General features: G+C 37.8%; 1 protein-coding gene across 6 annotated transcripts in view; it reads left to right on the top strand.

The window, feature by feature from the left end:
• The first annotated feature begins 442 nt into the window (after positions 1 to 442).
• Positions 443 to 23955, top strand: part of ZNF385B (zinc finger protein 385B) — a 140993-nt gene continuing 117480 nt past the window's right edge. For 2 of the 6 annotated variants that reach the window (XM_064451738.1, XM_064451736.1), the window contains exon 1: positions 8112 to 8422. Coding sequence is in view for 3 of the 6 variants with exons in the window: in XM_064451732.1 (XP_064307802.1) it covers positions 445 to 745 (301 nt within the window). In the remaining 3 variants the exon portion in view is untranslated. Of the gene's footprint in view, positions 746 to 7352; positions 7488 to 8111; positions 8423 to 23955 lie in introns of those variants that run through there. The other 4 variants (XM_064451732.1, XM_064451735.1, XM_064451739.1 and 1 more) reach the window with 4 other exon arrangements.

The following is a 23955-nucleotide window of genomic DNA, read 5'->3' as shown; positions in this document are numbered from 1 at the left end:
GATGTCTCTTGTGGGCATCCTTTCTGTTCAATGATTGTATTGGGGCAGTGGGTACTGCTAGGGGCACTGGAAAGTGAAAAGCTCTGGAACCAGCGTTTAGTGAGGCAGAGGAAATGTATTTGAAAATAATCTTAGCCTCGGCTAGAGATACAATAATAAACCTGCTTTAAAATAGAGAGCTTGCAGAACAAAATAATGAGTTGTTGTGAGTTGTCATTGTGCACAGGCTGTGATATATTGCCAACTTATTATTTCTGAGCTCTGCGGTGTGTCACAAATGCATGTATTTCTCTATTAAGCAACACCTCTGCAATTTGAAACCTTATTTGTTGGAACTGGTCTTTGGTTCGTGTTGTAGATCGTTTTAAAAAAGAAAATGCTGATTTAGTAGTAAGCATAATTAGTTGGTTTCCAGTAACAATTTTGCCTGTTTGCTTTGTAGGTATGAAGCGTCCATTAAGTCCTGACCATGTCTTTGAAGATGGGATTATGAATCAACCAGCTGTTCTACAGGGCTTTGAAGAAAAAGGACTGAGGAATGACAGACAGGACTATCAATTACGCAAAGAAAAAAAAAAGATACTGTTTTCCTTCTGCGAAGTGTGCAATATACAGCTGAACTCTGCAGCACAAGCTCAAGTCCATTACAACGGGAAGTCTCACCTGAAAAGAGTGAAGCAGCTAAATAATGGAAAACTCCCTACAAGTACAGGTCCTGGCACTTTGTTTGCAAGTACAAGCACAGGTACATTATGAGTATAGATGTTGGATTTCGGTCAAGAGATCTGAGGAAGCTTTTAAGGTCTACCTTCCCCACCCAACATAACCATTAAACTTAATATAGATTAATACTAGTAGTTAATAATAATTTGCCATGTTCATAATTACTGGTCTATTTCTTTCCCTGTGAAGCCAACTTATATTAAGGTAATATTGGGTTAATGCATGATTAATGGCTGTGTCGGGCCTTGTGTGGTTGAGATACGGTCCACTTAAAAGTAGCTGCTTTGGGTTCAAACAGTCATGTATTTTGTCATCTGCTTTTGTTCCCAAAACAAAGTTCTGGAAGGATGCTAGAGGTACAGGCCCCAAATGCTTGGGCAACATGCATAATGTAAAGGTGCAAAGCACATAATGCGTGGCTTCGTTTCAGTATTTTTATTTGTTTTGGTTTTTTAGTTCATTGTTAGACTTGGCTCATAGCTATTCTGAGAAAAATGTATTTCCTTACTTCTCTTACTTCTATACATATATAAGAAAGGGCATTTAAGGGTTCCTGGTATGCCATATGGTCTCTTGCTTTGGTGTTCATAGGTTAAGGATTTTGTTGCAGGATTATTCATTTTCTGTGATGTTCCAACAGCACTGAAGAAAATGTTAGAGCACTTTAAGGATTCTTTCCTTAGCGATAGTTGAAATAGATACTTTCTTTCTTCCTTTCCATTTATTTTCCAGTTATTTTGTTAAAGTTTGGGAATGGGCTTGACATTCTGTAGAATCCAAAAGGGCCAAAGCTGGAACATGCTGTGGGGTTACTGTGTAGCTTAGGAGTTAAAATTAAATGTTTCTTTCTGCTTTGTTCACTGATCTGTATATTAGACTAAATCCTAGTTACTAGTTATGCTACTCTATCCAGTGCATGTTGAAGTAGGCCTTCTGTTTTCATAGCTGAAGGATGTTGGTTTTGTTGCATTTAAAATAAATGCCTTCCATAGACCATTTACTCCTATTGCATTGACAATTTAATACACTGTATAAGAGCCAGTAGGAGAACAAGGTTTTCTGAAATGTAGTTCTCAAAAAACACTTTCCAAAAATAAGTAGAAACTAATTTTCTTATAAATTGACATTATCCAGGCTCAGTTTTTATCCATGTCCTCTGGAGTGTTATTACCCCTTGTAATGGGAGTCTGCCTTTCCCATTTCTTTGGCTAACTTGGTAAACAGAATGAATTCTGCACATGGTAAGAGAAAAATTATATTCACCTCACCTCACCAGTGAACAGACTTCATTCCACGTGTGAAGGAAGCAAATAGCCCCTCTCATACTTCATTGTTATAGCTTCATCAGGTGGTGAACCGTTCAGCACACCTCAGGAAGCATTCTGCAAAGGTTCCTGCTAATCTGTAGTTGGAGTTTTTCTCTGTCTTCATAAGATGAACATGAAATTAATAAAATTCCTGTTGGAAAATAAGGTGACTGTAAAAGACACATGACTGTAAATATTCATTGACAGTACAGAAACCAGGATTACAGACCTGCCAGGACTGGCTTGATCTGTGTGACAGAACCAGTCTGTACACCATCACTGCCTCCAGCCTCCTTGGCTCTTGGTGGACTTTCTTCCAAATGGGGATGAACATGAAGGAGTCATGGGACATATTTTCATATTTGTCCTCTTCTGAAGTCCTCTCTGTGGCCTCAGGTTGTTATAAAGCATCCTTTCAACTGTTGTCTTCCACTGTGTTTTATAACTATAACCTCAATTTGTTGCTTGCAACTTTAAGTAATAGGCAATGGTCCTTGTACCACTATAGAAAACTCTACTAAAATTTGACAACTGTGGAATTCCATGTCTTGGCAATAATACTGTAGAATGTTGAGATGAGGAGTTTTTATATACTTAAGGTCTAAATAACTTTTTAGACCTAACTTCAAAGTTACTTCTTTACTTTTAGAGTAAGGGTACAATTGTCATAGAATTTCAAAAAGTGTTTAGCAAGATATTTTTCTGAAAAGCCTACTCTGTTTCTATATACTCTTGTTTATTTTGCCTCCTCCACCTCATTACTGAAACCTAGAAGCTATTTTGTTATTGTACCTGTACCTGCAATTTCAGTTACTTCGTAGCAAGTGAAATTGACTATAAAAGAAAGTGTACGGCTGCTTTTCTTTATATTGACAAAATTAAGTAGTTAATTGACTAAATGAGAAGGCTTTGGTGATTTGATCCACTGATTGAACTCCTAACTTTCTTTAGATTGGTGTTAAAAATTGTGTGTGTGAAGAAAACAGTATTCAACTGGGAAAGTATATTGCACGGGATGTTAGTCTGTGCTATTGCTTATGTCAGTGATCGTTCATTACCAGTCGTACCCATCCTGTCTTACTGCAGCTCAGGCTGAAGTTTGTCAGTGATACCATTCCCAAGGGCCATCCCTAGCCTTGTGCCAGGCATATCTGATGTATGGCCAGGCTTCTGCCAGACGGAAATAAATGAAGTATCAGGAAACTAAGTGTGTATTTGCTTCTGCAGCTTGAATTGGAAATTATTACAGTTATTTCTTACACGTGGGAAAAGAAAGGGTAGTTTCTTGCAGCCTCGGGGAAATGTATTTTGGAACGGGCCTGTTAAAAGCTTTTCAGCAGCTCATCTTGCTGGAGCCTGCCGCAGCAATAGCCGTGGGTCAGGTCGCAGCTTCTTCGGTTCCCGAAATCCTACCTGCCACCCCGAGAACAAGGGCTAAGGTACCTGCCCTGCTAAGGGGGAGGGGCCGGTTTTGGCAGTATGGTACAAACCTGGCTCCTTTAAGATTGCTTGCCTCCTTATCTGCTGCCAGATAGCTAGCGAGCTAGCTGTTACGGGCACAGCGGCAGGGGGCGGGCGGCGCTGTGCCGGCGGGGAAGGCGGCGTGGCTGCGGCAGCGCCGGGCTTCCACGCGGTGGCGCTGCAGCCCGGCCGACGGAGCAAAGGAGCCCCGCGGCTGCGGCCCTCCCTCGGCTGGCTCTGCCCCTGTTATTTTCCTGAGCCTTTTTTATTAAGCAAGCCACCTGTAGGCCTAACAGCGCATCGTGAATATATGCTGTGTTAATATAGACGCTTTTGTGGGTGACTTTGTTATTTTCCTCCCAGTTCTCATTTGGAGATGACACCAATTTTGCTACGCGAATTCTCATGACTCGTTCCCTGGGGTGGTATCCTGTGGCGAATCTCCTGACTCTCTCTCCTTCGTCCCCATGCTAACACGGGAACCGTTGGCGTAGTTTCAGGAGCGTACTAGAAATACCTATCGAAGTGCAAGTTTTACAGATCCCTGGAAACGTGTGGGGAAGTTTCATTTTTGTTACAGAAAGGGCCCAAATTCTAGAAGTGGTCAAAGCAGAATCACTTTTCCCTGAGTCCTAGGCTGCTTTAAACAGCAAATGTGCTTTAGGGTCCAGATGCCTCTCATTAATGACGTTTGAAGGGCTGGAAGTGAAATTGGGATGTTAGTTCTCTGCCAGTGTATTCTAGTAGCAGCTCTGCCTTTTTGCTCTTGAGACATCTGACCTTGCAGGACAGTTTTGGAAATGCTGCGGGCCCCTGCGTTGTGACTCTTTGTAGGGAACCAGTCCTACAAGTTAATGTGTTCCCCTGTGGCAGTGAGGAAGTAATCACAGGATGATTTCCTGAGAGTTTATGAACACAACTGTGTGATCTGGTTTACAGCAATGATAACCAGGGATTTGTTAAACTAGCAAAATAAAGACTTTGGTTGTGTTCATTACTTAAATCAGGTCACAAAAAAAGGGCCTTGTAATGCATGGGAGAAGCTAAAACAGCAATCTTGGGTGTGGGAGGAGAACAAGGGAGTATGGAGAAGGCAAATTTTCTTCACTTTTGGCAATAAAGATTAGAACTGCTTTGCGTCCTTGTGTGATGCCATATTAAGTTGGAAGTCTAGGCATCCTTTCAGGTTAATGGAGGCAGGGAGGCTTACAATTAAAGTGCTGAGAATTATCCTTCAAAGGATCCATGGACTGTGTAGCTAACTTGCATATTACTCTGCCAAATGCCTAGAGTTAGGAGGTGTGAATAGTGTCTTCAAATATGTCGAATAAAAAGGACCTTCTAAACATCTAATTTAGACTAATAATTAACTTTCTAAGCATTTGACTTTTTCTTTCTCTCAAAAAGTAAAACTGACTATAGATAGACATTGAGAAATTATTCTGAAAATATTCCGGCTCACCTTTTGCCTGGTGCATGTGAGGAAGACTTTTTTTTAATGCAACTCTGAAGACATTACCTTGCCAGGTGACAAAGTCAGTGCAGGATTAAACAATGGCCTGTTACAACAGAGCGAAACTGCAGTGCATTACTCTGATTTCAGTGGAGTTTTTCCTTTGTTTTTAATTGTCAAAAATCTGATCCTAAATGGAGGTGTTTCTTTGTAGGTTTCAATCCTTAGCTGGGCCAAGACTAGCTTTCTGACAGGTAGCTTAGTTGCCATCTAAAACTGCTTTGTGCCAACTTAATGGAGAACAGAAGTTTTGCTTACTTTAAGCCTCTTGATCTAGGTCCGCAAATTCCTCATCAATGTTTGTCATTCATTGCTCTAAAAAAAGAGCAAGGATAATCTGACTTTTATTACAGAAGATCTTTATGAATTATTCTACCAAGTACTCAGAGGAATGCTAAGCAGTAATCAAAAGTATCTTGAAAAAGTTTGCGAGCTGAGTCCTGCTAAATGCGTGCATGCATAGATGGAATCGGTGTGTAAGACTATAGAGGAGAGGAGGAGGAGGAGGAGATGAGCTATGAGCGTATCTTTCTTGTGTTACGCCAGAACCTTTTTATAGACTTGTAGGTCAGTGCTTGTTCTGCCTTCCACATCTGCTGCCTACAGCCCGATCTTCTGGAAATCAGTTTGAAATAAGCTCCTGCTGTGGGGCCACAAAGTGGAGCGGTGCCTCAGGGCTTTCTCCCTCTGCCCCCATATGAAAGGGAGGTTGCTACCAGTTCGCTGTCCATTTGGAAGAGGCTAGGTTCTTTTGCTAAAAACCAAAACTATTACCTTTCTCCAATATAATTTAAAAAAAAAAATGCAACTTGGGAGCTATTGAGAAACTGTTAATGTTTCACTTCTCAGTGCAGGATATGTTGACTTCTTTCTTATTCAGTCTCCTTTTGAAAAAGAGTACATTTGGTAGATGGCTCCACATCCTTTCCATCACTTGAGTAGTTTTCATAACTTACGAAATATGTAACATTACATAAGTTAACTTTTTTCTTACAAAATGAAATGTATCTACAATAAGGGATTGCTCTTTTCTTTCACAGCAGTCCAAAATTTCAGCTGCTCTGAAATTAAGTGGTTTTATTTTATTGTTCTGGTGCACTTGATACTCCTTACAAAATGTTCATGATAAGAGTTAATACCAAGGGACAGGGCAAATAAGAAACCATCTTTAATGTCAGCTAATAACTACAAACTGTCTGTAATACTTTGTTCTGCATTTGAGTAGTTACACTGTGAAAGTACTGGTAAAATTCATAACAATAATAAGTAGATGATATGCATACTTACTGGTAGTCTTAAAAAAAAGGGAAAATTGTTTCATTGAGGTTGTTTTTTTTTTTAAGTAATTGTCAAGTTGCATTAGAGCAAAACATTCAAAAATTCCCTAATGAAACAAGAAAACCCAACCTTTTTTGAAGTTGGTAAAGGTTATCAGACCAATTATTCATTTGTACCTTCCACTTCATCCTCTTGGAGGCGGAGAGTGCATGAATGACATTTGTAAGCAAACAAATGGAATATGTGGCTAGTATGGAAAAAGCGGTTTATGGGGAGTGGTGCTGTGGGTGGAGTGGGGAAGAGTTTTGAAATAAAATTGGCTACCACAGTTGGCACTCTTTGCCAGTAGTTTGCATAAACATAATCTTGTATCAGAATTCTCTGCAAAATTCCTTCTTGGAGAGTTTAATGTGTCTTCAGGGACAGTTATGCTGTGGTAAAGAATTGGCATTTAAGACCTCAGGTAATCAGATGTTCTAGAGTCTAGGACCAAAAATACAGCTGTGCACCATCCACGATTTCAAGCTGAAAATGGCTGCAGGAGTGGTGATGACAGCTTCTGCTCAGGTTGGGGGGTCTCCCTTGTCATTTAAACAGCCTGGGCAATGGCCTGGAGAGCTACTGAAATCAGTTGAGTTCATGTTGCTGCAATGATTTCTTGACCATCTCTTTGAAGGCTGTGATCCACAGTCCACAGGCGTAGACAGCTGAGATGAAAAGGGATCTATAAATGCAGAGTTACCATTTGTATTCAGTGTGCATTTCCAACAGTGATTTCTATATTAAAATAACTGAAAAAATAAAATAATAGTCAGATTTGTTTATTAATTTTACCTTGTAAAAGTAAATCAGATACTCTCTCTGTACAGTAAGTATCCTCCTCTGGGATCAGACCCCGCCAAAATTTCTCTCATAGTCGTCTCATGACACAGTAGTATATTTGGATAATTGTACAGGTATTATAATAAAAACTCCGGTCTCTCTCTGTTTTCTTTGCAAACTTAACCTAGTCATGATTACATCTGATTCCTATTATACTGTGTATCTCTGTGGGTGTGAGTATGCACAGCGACACATGCCCTCTTACCTTTTTTGGGAAAGAAAACGTATCGAGTACCTGGAAAAGACAAAATGATTTACATAGTGGGAAGTCTGTGTGGGAGTAGGAAGAGAATGAATTTAATAAGCCATGGAGGTTTTTCATAGTAAGTAATTAAAAAATTATTGCTGGTTTTGAAAGGCAAAGGCATTGGTCATGTAATGCCATGCTTTTAGTTGCTGATTTTATTATTTTTTTTTTAAATACCTAATCTGCCTGACTAAACAGATTTTTGCTGGGTCAGTATTCTAAAATTTTTCGTTGAAATATTTATACTTCTTTCTTACAAATACATAGGATTTCTCTTATATAATAGTCTTTGTCTGTTATGTGGTTAAAAAGTACTTATTTGTTCATTTGCATAACTGTAAATTAATCTTATTTAGAAAAGCTTTAAGGAATCATGAATTCTTATTGCTGGATTTTTTTTCCAATAACGAACCTCATCACAATACAGGCTACTGATTCTCCTCTGTCTTGCGTTCATTGTAGAAAAGATGGAGCTATTTTTAACTTTTACACAGTCTAGATAGATGATTCTTCGTTCTCTGTGGTTTGCAGCTGAATCTGTAGAGCCTTTCATAATCATATCTTTTTTTTTTTAATGGTTTGTTTGAATTTGATCACTGTAGCTGATTCCATGCATTGATAATGAAGGCTTGGGTTGGCTGTTTCTCAGCATAAATTCACCTCAGACTTCTACTTTGACAGTGCTCTGTGTTTCGGTACGCATGAAGATACAGAACTGAAATTGCTTTGCTTTCTTTACAAATGACTCAGTGTGTGCTTGTCCTTCCCTAAAATGTTGCCAGCGTGTGAAGGATTTTCAATGAGCAATGCAATAAGCCGGCATCTGGGAAGGTTTGAGGCTGCACTGGTTTAACAGTGTACTGTCACACAGATGATCAGGGCTGGAGCCAAGGCTCTGTAGCACTGTAGATCATATTGGTCACATACTGGAAGTTTTGTTTATGTAACTTGGTTGCTGTTTAAGCTGCTTAAATAGTACTGCCATAATGTGGAGTGGACTCCCCAGTAGAGGTGAGCGTGATTTTTATTATTAAACTTCCCTGAATTGCTTTGTGATATGGTATTAAGACTGGATGCTTATGTGTTTGGCATTATTTCTGTGTGCATGTCATTTGTGTTTTAGTTATTCCAGTGGAAAGGATGAAAAAATGGCAAGGCATGTAATACATGTTTTTTTCTTCTCTTCTTATTTCGGTATTAAAAGTAACTCTCAAAATGTGGCAAGCTCCCTTTCCTTGCTTGCTGTTTGCAGAGGGCATCTTTCCAGTGGGTGACTTCCTATGCATTTTAAATGTTTGGAACATGTCAGTGATGCTGTATTATTGTTATAGAAAGAAGCTAATTAGCAGTGTGACTAAATACCTCTTACCAGAGCCTGCTTTCTGGCTTGTTAAATCTCAAATTATATTTATAATGATATGTAAAACAAGAGCTGTCAGATTCTCCAGATAAACTAAGAAAGTAAAGAATGAAATAAATTGTATACTGGATTTGACATCTTGCCTATGTCTGTCATTGTTAATATTAAAAGTTATGAACTGTCATGCCCAGGATAGCTTCCAGTAATTCATTTGCACTGACAACTTGCTTTGAGAAGGGTATAAAATTACTGTTGGTTCTCCCTAACCAGTTAAAATTGAGATTTAGTGCAGTAAGCTTTATTTAAGAGAACAGATAGTGTGCTAAAGGTAGCCCGTGAAGTTCTAGCAGTAAATCTTTAAGCTCAAAAGCAGCATTATCGTAAACTAAATAGACTTTGCACCTATTTATTTAAAAAAAAAAAAGTTTTTTTATTGAGAATTTCGGCTGTAGCAGAACACAGAATTAGTTACACTGAGTTACTTATTAAGCATTGCTGTTCTGCCAATGTTTAGTTTGTGGTGAGATCTGCTATGATTATATTTGCGTTTGCTGATAGTAATTTTTTTAATAAAAGAAGGAAAGATACTGAAAAATATTTGTTAAAATGTTTTTCTTGCTTGCTATAGAAATGCCTATGCTTACTATGTAAAGATTGCTGCAGGTTTTTTTCTATGAGGAACTAGGACAGCTCATGCGTTTTTCTGCTAAATATATTTATGAGGCAGCTGTTTTATAGCTTTCAGCTCTGAAGTTATAGATAAGTGTGTATTTGTTTGACAGAAGATTCGAGAATTTCCATTTACTGCCAGTACATGTAAAGCTTGGCTAAGCAGACTGCATCAGGAGCACACACCATTTGTATTAACCGATCTGTCTTTGCAAGTCCCAGGGCCACTATCTTGCTAGAAGCCACTGTGTGCTTTTGAAAGCATGAAATTAGTTTTATACTGAGCACATGGTCTCTCATTTAGCAGTTCTTTTTATGGTAATGGTCAATTTATGGTTCAGTGCCAGAATTTTGGTGTTCTGTCAAAGCTGATAGCTTCTGCTAAGGTGTTCTTTGGAGATAAAAACAAACACGCACAACCCAAAGCAACACTCCTCACCCCTCACTCCAAGAAAAACCCAACAAAAATGAGGTTCATGGTGGGGATCTAGGGAGATCCTAATAAAAGAAAATTATCCCCAATGACCTAAACTAATCACGTTTCTGGTAGCATTTTGGAGGTTTTTTTGTTGTAGTCTTTCAGATAACATTTGTAAGCATATGTTTGTCGTTCATGATATAAAATTATTCAATTCATTGTCACCTTCTTACACTTCATCCGGAGTTTTATAATCACTTTGCAATAAGCTTTTTCCCGTGACATGGAAAATTACTATCCCTTGATGCTAATTTGCTCAGTGTGCTTATTTAATGATCAAGGGCAAAATGCACTTGAAAAATGTATATGAAGCACCCTAAACATTCAGGAGAGATGCTTTTTGGAAAGCAACTTTAAAACACGTTATGGACTTTGTTCTTTCTTTGGAAATCTATAGGAGACAAACTAAGTTGTTAGTAAATACTTTTGTAAAACCTCAATACATATAATTCATAAATTGATGAGCCAACTTTTTTACCCACATTTCATTCTTGGAAGACGACATTCTAACTGCCAGATTGCCAACTGTTCCCTCACTAGCAGCTGCCCTTAGTGAAAGATTAAGATGGTTAACATCAAGCGCTATTAGGATTCCCTTGGGTTACTTTGTCCAGTTTACGTTAATCACTTTTATGTATTAGGTAACTTCAGATTGCGTTCCATAATTCTGACCGGATGCTGCAATAAGCAATTTTTCCTATGATACAATATTTGCTTCTTTGCTAAGTTCTGTCTGCAAGGGGCAAAATTTGACTTTGTGTTTTGTGTGGAAGATGTGGTGGCCTCTAGAATGGGTAATATTTATTCTCTAAGTGCTGAGGAGAGATCCTGATCAGCTACTGATATGCCTTCCTGGGAAAGAAGCAGCTGGAGTCCATAGCTTCCAGAAGGTTACTGAAGAAGTAAACTTAAGCTGGTGTACCGAATTTTTCTTATTCCATCATTGTGGAGGAGGGCAAGAAATAGAAGCTATGGAGGCTATTGCACTTTGTCAAAGACACTTGGAAGGAGCAGCAGAGTATCACTTCAACAAAGCTTCTTTCTCAAAGCCATGTTGTTTGGATCATCACAATAGATGCAGACTGACAGCTTGCTTTTTATACAGCTTTAAAAAAAGAACAATTGCTGTCAATTTAGGACCTTTGAATAAATTTACTTGCTATTCTTTAGTGTGTGTTAAAAGGCTACCAGGCAGAAAATATTGTTATGAACATTTGGAAAACAATGTGTGACATGTCACTACTGTGACATATAAAACTCGTTTTATTTCTTTAAGTGCCTGAGCTCGAATGCCTTTCCTTGTCTTTGTATTCTTTTTGGGATTCTTTTTATGACTGTAAATGCAAGCTTGTCAAACTTCAAGCTGGCTAGTTCTTTGTTCCAAGATGTTGTTGTTTGAGGTGCTTTCCACTTCAAAGATCTTGCATCCTCTTCCAAGTTTCTTTATTGCTGCGTTTCTTTACTCCTGCTGTTTCGTATTGGTAGGTAAAGGGAGAAGCAAGATCTAGTGTGCTAGTTACACTGAGCAAAACTACTTTGCTTGCTGGTAGGGAACTGTTTCAAGAGCAATTTCTGTTTCAGATTGACAATTATCACATGATACCAAAATTTCAATTTCTCCTTTAGAAGACATCAGTGTTGATGTATGGTGGTTTTGCAGTTTGAGAGCGTTTGGGGTATATAGCAGCTTCGTTACTGCAAGGTTACTTACAAGGACATTCTGAAGAAGAGGATACTGTAAGCTCAAAGGAAAAAATTACTGGGGAAGTGGTAGGGACTTGTGAGTAATTCCATGTTGATCACTTGACTTTGGGACCCAAGTCTAGCCAAGCTATTCATGGAAATCTTGGATTTCCTTTTTTTAGTGAAGGTCAGTGATGATTCCTGCCAGAGGAGCAGAGTAGACTGAGAACCATAATTCACTGTGGCAGCCCTGCTGAAGCCCTGCTGCTGAAGCTGGAGTTTATTTATGTTTTTCCCTGTCTATAGGAAAATAGAGCCAGAGATGTTCTAGAGGTCTCACCCAGAATATTCAGCCAAGAAATTGTGTGGTTTTTCATATGCTTTCTGTTCTGTTGGATTCTGAGCAGTGCTCATAACATGTCTTTGAAAGGAAAATGAACTGAGTTACTTCCCTCTTTCACGTATGCTTTCTGTTCCTGAAAGGATACTTTTTTGTTGTTTGGAAGTGAGGAAAGCAGGGTACTTTTTTATCTGTATGGGTGTAAGGAGAGTGCTTTTGTATTGACACCAGCAGTTAGGGTAGATGAAAGGCTAAATTCACTAGACTGAAAAAGTTTTTTGTCTGTGATTGAGCAGTGCAGATGTCAGGAGAAGATGAGGAAGTCTTTTTAATACTCTGTAAATAGAGAAATACAGCTTCTTTAATGACTGAGATTTTTCAAAGTCATATAGTGTGTTATAGGAGCTACCTGAGGGAAAGGATAGGACTGTGAAAGCTCAGTGGGCAAAACTTTTCCTGGTAGGCAACTTGTGAAAGTGTGAGACTTTTGACTGGATGAGAATTTGTGGTGTGATGTATTTGGTGATACCATTTGTTAGTGTGTGTGGTTGCTCTGGATGGTGTATGAGATCTGTGTTCCGATCACCTGTGTTCAGGTGATTAAAGGATGTTTCCAGGTCTCGGGACTTCTGAGATCATTGTGGTGTGTTCTTCTTTGGATTTTTTTTTTTGTTAGCTGTTCACTTGGGTAATATTTGTACTTTTGTTGAGCTAGAAGGAGAGAGAGAGCAGGTCTCTAGTGTGCTGTTTCCCTTTTGCTCTCTTCAAGCAGTCTGTCTCTTCAGAACAGACAGAGGTCAGAATATATCATCTGGAAGTTTGAGAGTTCCACCCAGGGCCTCCATTTTCTTTCTTTAGGGTACTTCATAGCAGGGAGAGTGGAGAGAGGAAGGGGAGGGAGTTTCTTAAGGGGATTATGAAATCCATGAAGGAATTTCTTAAAATTGTCTTTCTATATCTCAAATTGGATTCAGAATTTTCACATATGTGCAATCTTCTCTTGCTCAGCCTAGGGTGTTTGCAATGATGCCATCCTGAAATGTTTTGTTTCATAATAGGTGGAATGAAACCATAGTTCTGGGACTGAGCATTTAAACGTGAACAGAAAAGGAGGCTTTTTTTTTTTATCAGCAGAACACACTTAAATGGGACATGGAGAAAATGAAGAGGTGAGGAAGATTTCTAGGCTTTAGAGTGGCACATCTGGATAAAGAGTCACAGAAATCACTTCATCAAGAAAAAGCAGACTAGTTGGAAAGAACTGAAGTGTATTGTTAGGAATTGCAATTAGTGTATTGTGGCCAGCTTTGTTAGCGGTACCATTGAAGCCTGTTATGCCTCTAGTAAGGTTCTGAATAGTAAAAATCCATCCTTTCTTAAGTAATCAGTGTAGCAACCTCTTTTTAAGGAAATATAAATAGCACTTGGCACCTGTGTACCCAGGTTTCTTCTGAAAATAAGGTTTACGCTTTTCAGTCACTTTGGCTGGTGAGCAGGGCATAGGCTTTCAGAAAAGCCAAAGCTGAAACACCAGAAGTTTTCTTTGCTGGGATTAAATCATCAGGAAAACATCCTCAGATTTTTTTGTGGACACGATTATAAAAAATGCTTATATGAAAGTGGTGTAGTACCACATTTTTTGTTAATAACTATTGACAGAAACAAGAAAAAAATCTGGCAGAAACAAGTAAAAATATTGTTGATCCTTCTTCATTTTGTTTGTCATTTGCAAACACTTGTGCATTTTAATAATCTATCCTCTCTAACAATTATTTCTCCCTTGAGGGAAAATTTTTTAGGTTTTTCCTCCCCTTCCTCTCCTCCTTTCTCAAAATAAGCCGGTTAAATGACATAGTTTTAGAGATTACTTCAGGTTACCTTTGCTGAAATAAAATATATTTGAGCTGACATTGTTCTCAACTGTGTACTAGACTTCTACTCTGGAAGCTATTGTTTTCTGTGCCATTTGTATCCTTCTGTAGGTAATATTTTTCAGTTCGATAATCAATGAAGCTTAAAATCCAAATCAATAAAATAAGAATTTACCAGAAGCTATGGAATAAGTCTGTAATCTGGTTGTGCTTTGTAAGGAAATACTCACCCGTGAGTATTTGGGTGACAAAGCTATTTACTTAAAGTACTTAAAATACTTTATAAATTCCCAAACTGTAGAAGATTTTTTCGCAAATAGTCACTGTTTGGTACTTCAAGTGTTTCATATTGTTCACTAACAGTTATTCAGTTAAGAGGCAGAAGCAACCTGTTGCTTGGTAAGCATGTCAGGATATCCACTAGCAAAGAAGTGGTAAAAATGAGAAAAGTGTAACTTAGGGAAAGATTAGCTTGAAATCTTTATCCAAACTATTAAGTAATTATGAAATAAAAAAAACCTTGAGTGGATGGAATTTCGTATGAAATTTGCTAAATAGAGCTATATAATTGTAATTTTTAGTTTATAAACAGATATTAGATTTGTAGATGTTTACAAAATAGTTTGACCAGCTTTTACCCAAAACTATCATGTTGTTCACAACATGATATTTATTCATTGATCAAGCCCAAGTTTACTAGTCTTCTGAGAAATGGGACAAAACAGAATGAGCTATTACAAGAATAGACAAAGTTGCTGGAGATTTCCATGCTCTGCAGGTGCTCTGCAACCCAAACACATGGCTTCTCCTCCTGCTCTTTCATTCATGCACATACTCACTTGTTGGAAGGATGTCTTTATATACAAGAAATATATTTGAAGGTTGTTAATTTAGTGAATACCAAGCATTACTGAAATTTAAAGACCTATTTGAAATTGAAGTTATATATATCAATTGCATTTTATGTCAAGACTTGAATGGCAGAAGGCAAGAGCAGGTTTTAGTGGATAATGATCCTGTCTGTTGCATGTTAATGCGCTGGGCAACCACTCTAGCAAAGACAAGCCATGTTTACAATCATAATGTGCTTATTTTTTGCTTGAATTCTTGGGAGGTGATGGAATGACAGACACATAGCTTTTTTCTTAGACTAAATGAAGTTGTTTTCCCATCTTTTTACAGTTTTGCTTCAGAAATGTTTGCTATGATTATCCAGACTTGAAGTCAGTGGATGAATTGGGTGAATAAAGCTATCTATACTTTTAGAGTGTTTCTACTTTGTACTTCTTTCCCCATTTGAAAACCTGCACTTGCTTTGATAGATCGCGAGCACAGTACCCTGGTTGCTTCAAGTCTTCCCTTCGCAAGGTTGATGCAATGCATCAAAGTTACTTTAACTGCTTTAAATAACGAGGAAGAATCCTAATCACAGAAAGTGTCATGGATTAATTGAATAACTACGGAGTGGAGAGCAGGAGTGTGTTCTTTCTGCTGGCTGCTGATTAGCAGGCTGTTTGACTGCTCGGAGTCTCATCCATCCAGTACGAGAGGTTATCATTCTCAGAACTGACAGCTGTGCACTACGCAGAAGGCAGCTGATCCAGCCCCTCTGAATGAGGATATGCCTCATTTGTTCAACAGCGATCCCTCTGTGGCAAAGGCATACTGCTGGAAGAACATGAGGAGTTCAGCAAGACTGGATGAGGTACCCATGTATGAAATAGGGAGCATGCATGGAATCTGGGTGAAAAAATAGCAATTTTAATTCTGCCTTCAGTGGTCAAAAACATGTAGCTAGAAATGATATATCCTAAAATGTGTCAAAATAGCAGCTTTTAGTAGGTAGTTGAGTGGTGATAATCTGCAAGAATTTGATATGCTACTGTAAATACACTGCCTATCCTGAAATTAAAATTCCTTTAATCACTATATTATTTTCTAGGCCTTCTATTGCACGAACATGTTGTTTAATGCCGACCTTTGATAGAGTTCTAGAGTCAGTAGAAATTGTATTGCAAACTCAGGGTTTCAGGTGTTACATAGTTCTTAGAGCAACAACCAGTAACAGTGCAGACCTGCAAAAGAGGACTCTCTTGAGGAACCACAGTTTTGTAGAAATGGTCGTTTTGGTTGTTGGTTTTTTTGTCTTTTTCCTTTGATCTTGTTACTGAACATTAGTGGAACATGACCGTACTGTTGTGGAGCAATCAGCTGCCAGAGTGAAGGGAAGTCTGAAGGGACATCTACCAATTAACTGAAAATAATGAGAAATCGTCTTGTTACACTCATCAATGCAAACTTGTTACCAAGAAATTTGGAAGTCAACACATTTTTAAGCCATGTATGGTCTAGCCTGAGTCTTCTGGTATAAACAGAATCAGTGCATCCACTGGGGCTCATAGACTCTGAGGACCAAAGGAATCGCCAAGTCTTATCTCCTGTACAATACTAACAAAATAATCTCAAGCATTAATTCCTTCGGTAGAAGAAATTGCTTTCCCTAACATGCCAGTGTGTGCTATTAAGTCCAGTAAATCTGCAATTGAACTAGAACGCATTATGTAGAGACAAGTCCAAGTTCAATTTAAGGACTTCAGGATGTGATGAATTCACTTGATACACTGTTGAATTGTTTAAATGACCCCTTACCTTTGCAGTTCAGAACTGCATCTTACTGTCACTTTGAATTTTCTAATTATGAGCCAGGTGGTGCCTTTTCTTCCTTACTATTAAAGAACCTCTATTATTAGATACATTCTCTTTTTAAAATGGTGTGGTATCTTGATTTAAAGTCTAGCACTGTTTGCATTAAGTGTGCAATTACAAACACAGATCATATAACATCTGGAAAGAGTATGTATTACTTTTGTCTTCTAATAATATGGTTTGCATCAGTGGTCTTAGTGACTTTCTGATGAATCAGAACAACAACTTTGCCTCCGCATTAGTGGACTGGTGGGTCCTGGTTTTTATGGTCTCTACAACATACCCTTAACAGTAACAAATACTCTTTCAACCAGAACTGAGTTAATAAAGCTCTCTTTCTTCACATCAGGTTAGGAGCATGATACCAATACTTCTAAAGAATTTTCTGGACTTTTGCTCTCTTTTCTCCTCCTCCGGTTAATTTTCAGCTGGCAGGATTAAGCTTTTCTCAGTGAGCACTTGTGAAATGACAGTTGCTTTCCAGGACAAATTTCTTAAGGTATACACTGCTTGTTTTGCTCTTCTGTAGAAATTGGCCTCCACTTCTAAAATGATATTAAATACTGAAAGGCAACTATGCAGCCAGTATATGTCTGCCTCTTGATACTATCCAGGATGAGCAGTGACCTTTGTCACTGAAAGTTATTTTACCAATTGTTTCATGTTTATTGCAAATGCATGAAGCTTAATATCGGTGAGGGGTGGGTGGAAGGCTGTAGTTTTAGTCTGATTCACTTCGTATTATGTGTGCTTATCATTTCACCTAAGTTTTTGGTGTTAATTTCAGGTTTATCTAAAGCATAACTTCAGTAAAGACACAGAAAATAGGTAATAGGCAGAATATTCTGTATTCCCTAACCGGCTCGTAAAGACACCGCATATATGATTTACCTGACAGATGTTTTCTTACAGTTTTACCTGAAGTTTTGGATCTAAGAATATCTGTAATCTGACAATGTAAATAATTTTGTTAGGTCTTCATCTTTTTTGGTACTCTAGTACTAGTACCTGACAGGCATGCCCATTAGCAATTGTCGTCTTCCCACTTCATTGGGATTGTTTAGAGACAATATCAGTGTTATATTCAGACTATTATACTTGGGATATCTCTTACTCATTTGGAGCATGTCCCCAGTACCCACACACCCACATCCATCTCTCCACAAAGACTTCGTTCTGTAGTTTGTGGTAAGAGTGGAAGCACAGTGTAAGTGTACTAATTTGTTTGGATTACATTCCTTGCTGTTTTACTTGAGGTGAAATTCTTACAGTTTAGTTGCACAAAACGGTCTTGACAAGATATTGCTGTTAACAGGCCTCTTTTTACGCCCATGACTGTAATACATAATACTAATCTTTCTAATACCTTGCAAGCTGGTGTTCAGGATTTCTGACTCCAAAAGTGTGCTGCCAGAGTATGGCTTTTTTTCCTGATACTAAATTTTGTCCCACTGAAGTGGGAGTGAAGAAGCTCCATGAATTTAAGTATTGCTTGGAATTTATTTCTGCAATTTCTGTATTGCTTGCAACCTTGACCTTTATCTAAGCTCTTCTTGCTTCTGTGTCACAGCGACTCCTGATCCATATGTATACCTGTATTCAGGATTTTGAGTGCTGTCCATGATTAAATAAAAAAATATGTTGCAATTTTATATTTTGAGAACTTAAAATCACAGCATGGTTTGAGTTAAAAAAGGAAGTTGTTTTGTAGCACTATGTAAAGTGGAAACACTCAAACTAAAACAGAAGTAAAGTTCTGCTTTTGTGCACATCATTGAATGCCTGGGAAGGTTGGTCACTCCTGAATTGCCTGCTTTTTTTCCTGCTGTGTAAACCCACCCTCTACTTCCCCCTACTGAAGTTAAGTAGTTACCCCAGGTTCATTACATTTTTTTCTGAAACATCTTACACTCTTGTAGTCTAAATTGAAATTTTATGAAATCACATGGTAGTATTTTCTCCCCTTCTCTTATATTTTTCTTTTAGTGTCAGAATTTAAAACTGATTTTTCTCTGCAGTGGAGTAAATATGTGGTGTGCTTTCCTGTAACTTACATTCCTTTAGCTGCAGAATTAAGTTTAACATGTATAAAGCTTTTTTGTTTGTTTTATAAATGACTGTTTAGGCCTTCTTTTTTGGTTTGGTGGTGTTTTTGTGGGTGGTTTTGGGTGTTTTTTTTTAATATGACAAACCTAATGTTGCCTATTCTGCTTCATGCTTCAGCTCTGAGACTGAGTATTTTGAAACACAGTTTTGGAAGTTGCTAGTAACTGCTGAACAAAGAGACTTCTTTTTTGGTAAATAAAACATTTATAGAATATGAGAAGTTGGAAGGAAAATATTTTCGTCTAAGGTAGTGAGCATGGCTTGGTTCCTCTAAAATGACAACACATAAGAGTGTTTTTCCTCTTTTGTCATCCATCAGCTACATGTACATCTGACGCTTCTGATCTTTGGCTTAAGCTACTGTTAAGTTTTCATTATAAATGTGCCACCTACTGGAGCAAAAGGCCCATCAGCAAAGATTTATTAATGTTATCTTCTCCCAGACACATTTGCATAGTAATTTCTTGCTAGATTCCTGTGCTTCTGGTTGTCAAATCTACACTGCTTCTTGTCAGCCCTCACCATAGGGTATGAAAAGAATTGGAGAGGATGTGGAGCATGGAGGCTTAATAAAATGCCTGTACAAAAAATTCTATAATGAATTATAATGAAAAATACTTGCCTGCCAATGAATGTCCAATCAGGGAGTGTTACCTATGTAGGTGCTGTATGTCTTGATTTCAAGATGGGGGGGGAAAAAGCAATTTTTCAATATAAACTTGTAGAAAAAAGAAACTTTAAACAAGATTTTAGATTACACTGTGGTGGGTGGTGGTGGTTGTTTTAAAAACAAATCTTCATCCTTGTCTTGGCATAGGACTAGTCATGATCATCTTCACAAAAGAGGCATTTTGCTCAGAGCTTGTTGTCTTTTATGTTATAGTAATTAACTGAATGATTATTTGTATTGCAGGCATGTCTTAAGATCCACAGATTATTATGCTAGACTTGTACAGAATTGTGGGAAAGACTTATCCCCCATAGAAACATAATGCATGAAGACAGTAGAGCAAATTGGAAGAGAATGATCTAGAAGCAATCATTCTGCTGAAGTCAACTGATCTTGATGTTTCTCAGGAAAGTGAACATGTGTTTTGGCAAAACTTCATTATATCATAGTAGAAAAATGGCTAATGCATGAACAAGAACAAGCAGAACAGCTTCCCGAAGGTTAATCTGTTTTGCTGCATATTAAATTTGTGTGTTTCTGTAGGACAATTTTTGGCTTGGGTGGGGTTGCTTTTTTTTGATGGGCTAAACACAGTGTAGGTGATACGTTAATGACACAGCTATAAAAATTTGGTGGCTTTCCTTATACAAGTTGCTAGTTGTTTCTTTCAATGCCTTGCAAGTAAAACTCAGCCATGAGGGCATCTGCTTTTGAAAAGGAAGAGTGAATCAATGAATCGTTTTCAGAAAACGAGTATGTAGTCTAACAGGCTATGGAGAATGAGATAGGAAGAGGTCAGAGACCTCCTAACTCCCTGTCTCAGGTTGTGATGCATGTTGCACACACCCAGGTTTTCAGCAACCCGGTTCCAGGTCCTTAATGTTAAATGCAAAGAGTCCAAATTTTATGCTTGCTGAATCTTAAACTTTTATTATTTCAATAGAAAAATAAATGTGAGATTGCATAAATTTGGAGTTTTTAAATATGGATTTGTACACTGCCTGTTCATTCGTTTTATCTGTCAAATGCTGTTAAACTACTTCTTGATCTGGAGATGTTGGGATGGTGTAAAACATGTGGTCCATTTATCATAGATAAATAGAATGTAAATAACTATGAGAGACTGTCAAGGAAGTTGGAATGACTGTTGATAGGACTACACGGCATGTCTGGGATGGCACAGTAATTGGAAAGAGCTAGCAGCAGGATGTTTTCCTTCAAGTTTGGCACCTATTTCTCTGTGCTTAAGAGGGAAATCGAATTTCTTAGTTTTAGGTATTTGTTGCATGAATTCTCTTTTCAGTTGTTTATTTGATAATTGAATGGCTAATTTCATATTGCTGGATGATGTAAATTTAGCCTTGTTAAGGTGTTTTCTGATGTGTGCAACTGAGCCATTTCCAAAACATTCATTTTTTAAAAAAAATATAAAATATATATTTTCCTGGCTTTGTGTGTCAAATTTGTGAGGAAGAGCTTGCACATTCATTTTTCAGTGCTACATGAATGAAGAAAAGACATGGTGAAAGGCTCAGGGAATTAATGGCTTTTAAAGACTTGGAGATCCTTAAACAAAAGGTTTTACAGAAGTATACTGATTCTGATTTTTGTTTTCCCATTACGTACTATCTTTGTCTTAAGCCACTTCCTTGGAGAGAATAAGCTTTAGGATCTTTTTTTCCTTCTCATGACTCACCTAGTTTTATATTGAGTAGTCCTGCTTATGGAAAATATAAATTACTTCTTTTTCTTTGTTAGGCAACTGAGTGTAGTCTTCTACAGTTTTGTGAAACAGGCCAGGGTATATGTCTGGCTTTGCTCCAGGTAGTGAGCACTTGGAGTGCTGGGGCTGGGGCAGTGCTTCAGGAAACATGCTGCTTGCAGGAACAGGGCTCACATTTCCATTGGCTGGAGAAGTAGGAACATCAGCTGGAGTCATTAACGTCGTTGTCTTTAGGGGTGCCTGATGCTGATCTGCCTACTTTCCCAGGATGGGACACTGAAGCCAGTAAATAAGGCAATAAAATATTTCACAGGTAATAAATCTCATACACCAAAAGAAAATAAGATCTAAGCAGTTCTAAGAACACTGTTCTTTCAAATGTTAGGAGATTGAGGTCGTATAGAAAGGGCATGGATAAAGAAAAACTCTGCTATTTTTATAGGAGGTGGTAAAGATTGTATCACAGGAAACTTCTGAAATGCTTTTAAACATTTCAGTAATGAAAAAAACAGAAAAGGGAAGTAAGTCCTAAGCAATGTCTGAAAGTGAAAACACTTAAAGTACATGAACGTAACTCAAGGAAATACCTGAGTGCAAGAACATATCCCAAGGAGATATTAGAAATAAGCAGAGTACACTATTATAGAGCTGGGAAAAAAAAAATATCAAGTTCTGCATGCAGTTTTATGGGCATGTGGCACTGATTCAAGGCCTATTTCTTCATAACTGGGCTTTCAAGGATAAAGAAATGACCTTATCTATTATTAAAACCATTGTTCAAAGTATGATTGGATTTTTCAGAATGTTTTGGTCATTAGTCTCTTGCCTAATGGGTTTCAATTTATAAACTTTAATAGGTATATATGCGTGTATATAGTATACACACATGTAGAATTAAAAAATAACTAAAGATAATTCCAGACTACAAAACTGAGGTGGGAGGAGAAGTACTATACTAGTCGTCTAAGCAGTGATAGATGATTCCAGTGAATTGCAATTAATTTAGTGTGTGTATTCATAATGAGAACATAAATTATTTAGTTCTCATTTCAGTTTGTTTCCTCTTATGCCTAAGCAGAGAAAATATGCTTGGGAATATTTGAAATGCAGGACTACAGAATCTAGTAAGAGTAGAAAAGACATGCTGGTTGAAGTCACTGAGAGATATGTAATACCTGGATGTCTTTCATAAAATATTGTGGTATCTTAATTACAGCTGTTCAAAAATAGTACAAGCTTTCTGTAACATTAAGGTAAACTTCTAAAAAAATCTTTCTGGAGAAACATCTGGAGGTGTTTTGAAAGTCAGAAGTTTGTGTCTTTGACTCTCACATATGATGCTTTTCTAGGGTAACCTCAAAATAAGCATGTATTTTCTCAATGGTATGTTGTAACAATAAATAAAACCACAATTTTATTTGTCTTCCAACCAAGAATTGTTTGCTAGTTACTTTTCAGTTATGTAACCTAAACAAGTGTGCATAAAATTATATGTTCTATTCATTATATGTTCCTTATCACTTATACTGAATGCCCTTAGAATTACTTTGAGATGTTTTGAGTATTTTTTGTGTGTGTGCAATTCTTCCTTCCTGTGTAGAAGAGGAAACTGCAAGGAAGGTTTTATGAAGTAAATATATAAAGGTAATATATTTTGGGGTGGGACTTCAGGTATAACAAATTTGAGTGTGTCTGTGTCTTGTGCTTGTGGCATTACAGTTGAGGTGTGGTTGTTTTGGGTTTTTTTGGTTTGGTGTTTGTTTGGTGGGTTGAGGTTTTTTTGGTTGGTTGGTGGGTTTTTTTGTGTTGTTTTTTTTTTTCAGCCTAGTAACCTCTGTGGCCCCTATCAACCACTGAAGTCACTTCAGCTTTTGTCAGTTGAGAATGATGACTTGCCTGTGGCTGTCAGCATCCTGAAGGAGGTTCAGGCTCATATATGCCATTAGGAAAACTGCCAGATATTATTCCTTGAGAACAAAGATGGCTTCAACTGAGGGAGTGGATATTGTTGAGCATTTTCATGGTGCCTCTTTATACTCTCAAGGACTAAGATGGTCCTTAGCTGCATTTGTAAAGGCAGTGACTGTCTTCCTTGTTTAGTATGTTAGATAAAGGCTTTTCTGCATCTCTTTAATTGCAAGAGATTGCAGAGTTTCTCTCTTAATTGAAATTACCTATGTTTAGGTAACTCTTATTTGGCAGAAATAAAACAAACCTGTATCTCTGTCCACTGTCATGAGTCAAACTTTTTGTCTAGATTATGTGTTCTGAACAGGTATTCTAACATTCTGCATAGCTCACAAAACCAGCCTGGTTTTTTTCGTCTTTTCCAAACATAGCAGTTAAGCACGATGTTGCTGAAAACAGAAGCTAGGTAGGCTGATTTGCATCCATGGCTGGTGTTGCTGTCTGTGCCTCAGATGCTTTTTCTGGCACATTATTAAGCTTAGCCCGCCAATGGCTGTTTAAGGGTGCGCATATGATTAGCACGCTGTGGTGGCATTGCTGATAGTCTGTTTGTAGGGAGTACCGCCATTCTCAGTTTATTAAAGATGAGCCGCTGCTGTTTACATAGCTTGTTTGTATTTCATACATGTCCTGTATAGTTGCCTCCAGATATTTACTGTCCCTCAATTATCTTCTCAACTTAGCAACTGATCAAAGGAGAATTACCACTTGCAAAATTAGATCTGTGATAAAATGTTCCAACGTAGCTGCGATCAAATTGCCACTTCATGAAACTGAAGCTGAATCACTCCATGTTTATCATACAAAAGTATTGTGCGTGGCTAAGCTTTTAGACAAGAACAAACATTAGATTATGCTGACTGCCATCATTAATTAGTTTCTAAATTCTGTCTTTCTAAGGTGGAGTTGCAAATCCATGTGTCCCGCATCTAGAATTCCACATTTCAGCCTCTGAGATTTCTGAGAGGTT

Source organism: Phalacrocorax carbo, chromosome 5, assembly GCF_963921805.1.
Source record: "Phalacrocorax carbo chromosome 5, bPhaCar2.1, whole genome shotgun sequence".
Lineage (NCBI taxonomy): Eukaryota > Metazoa > Chordata > Aves > Suliformes > Phalacrocoracidae > Phalacrocorax > Phalacrocorax carbo.
The sequence above is the reverse complement of the archived record's forward strand: the minus strand, read 5'-3'. Positions and strand labels throughout refer to the sequence as shown.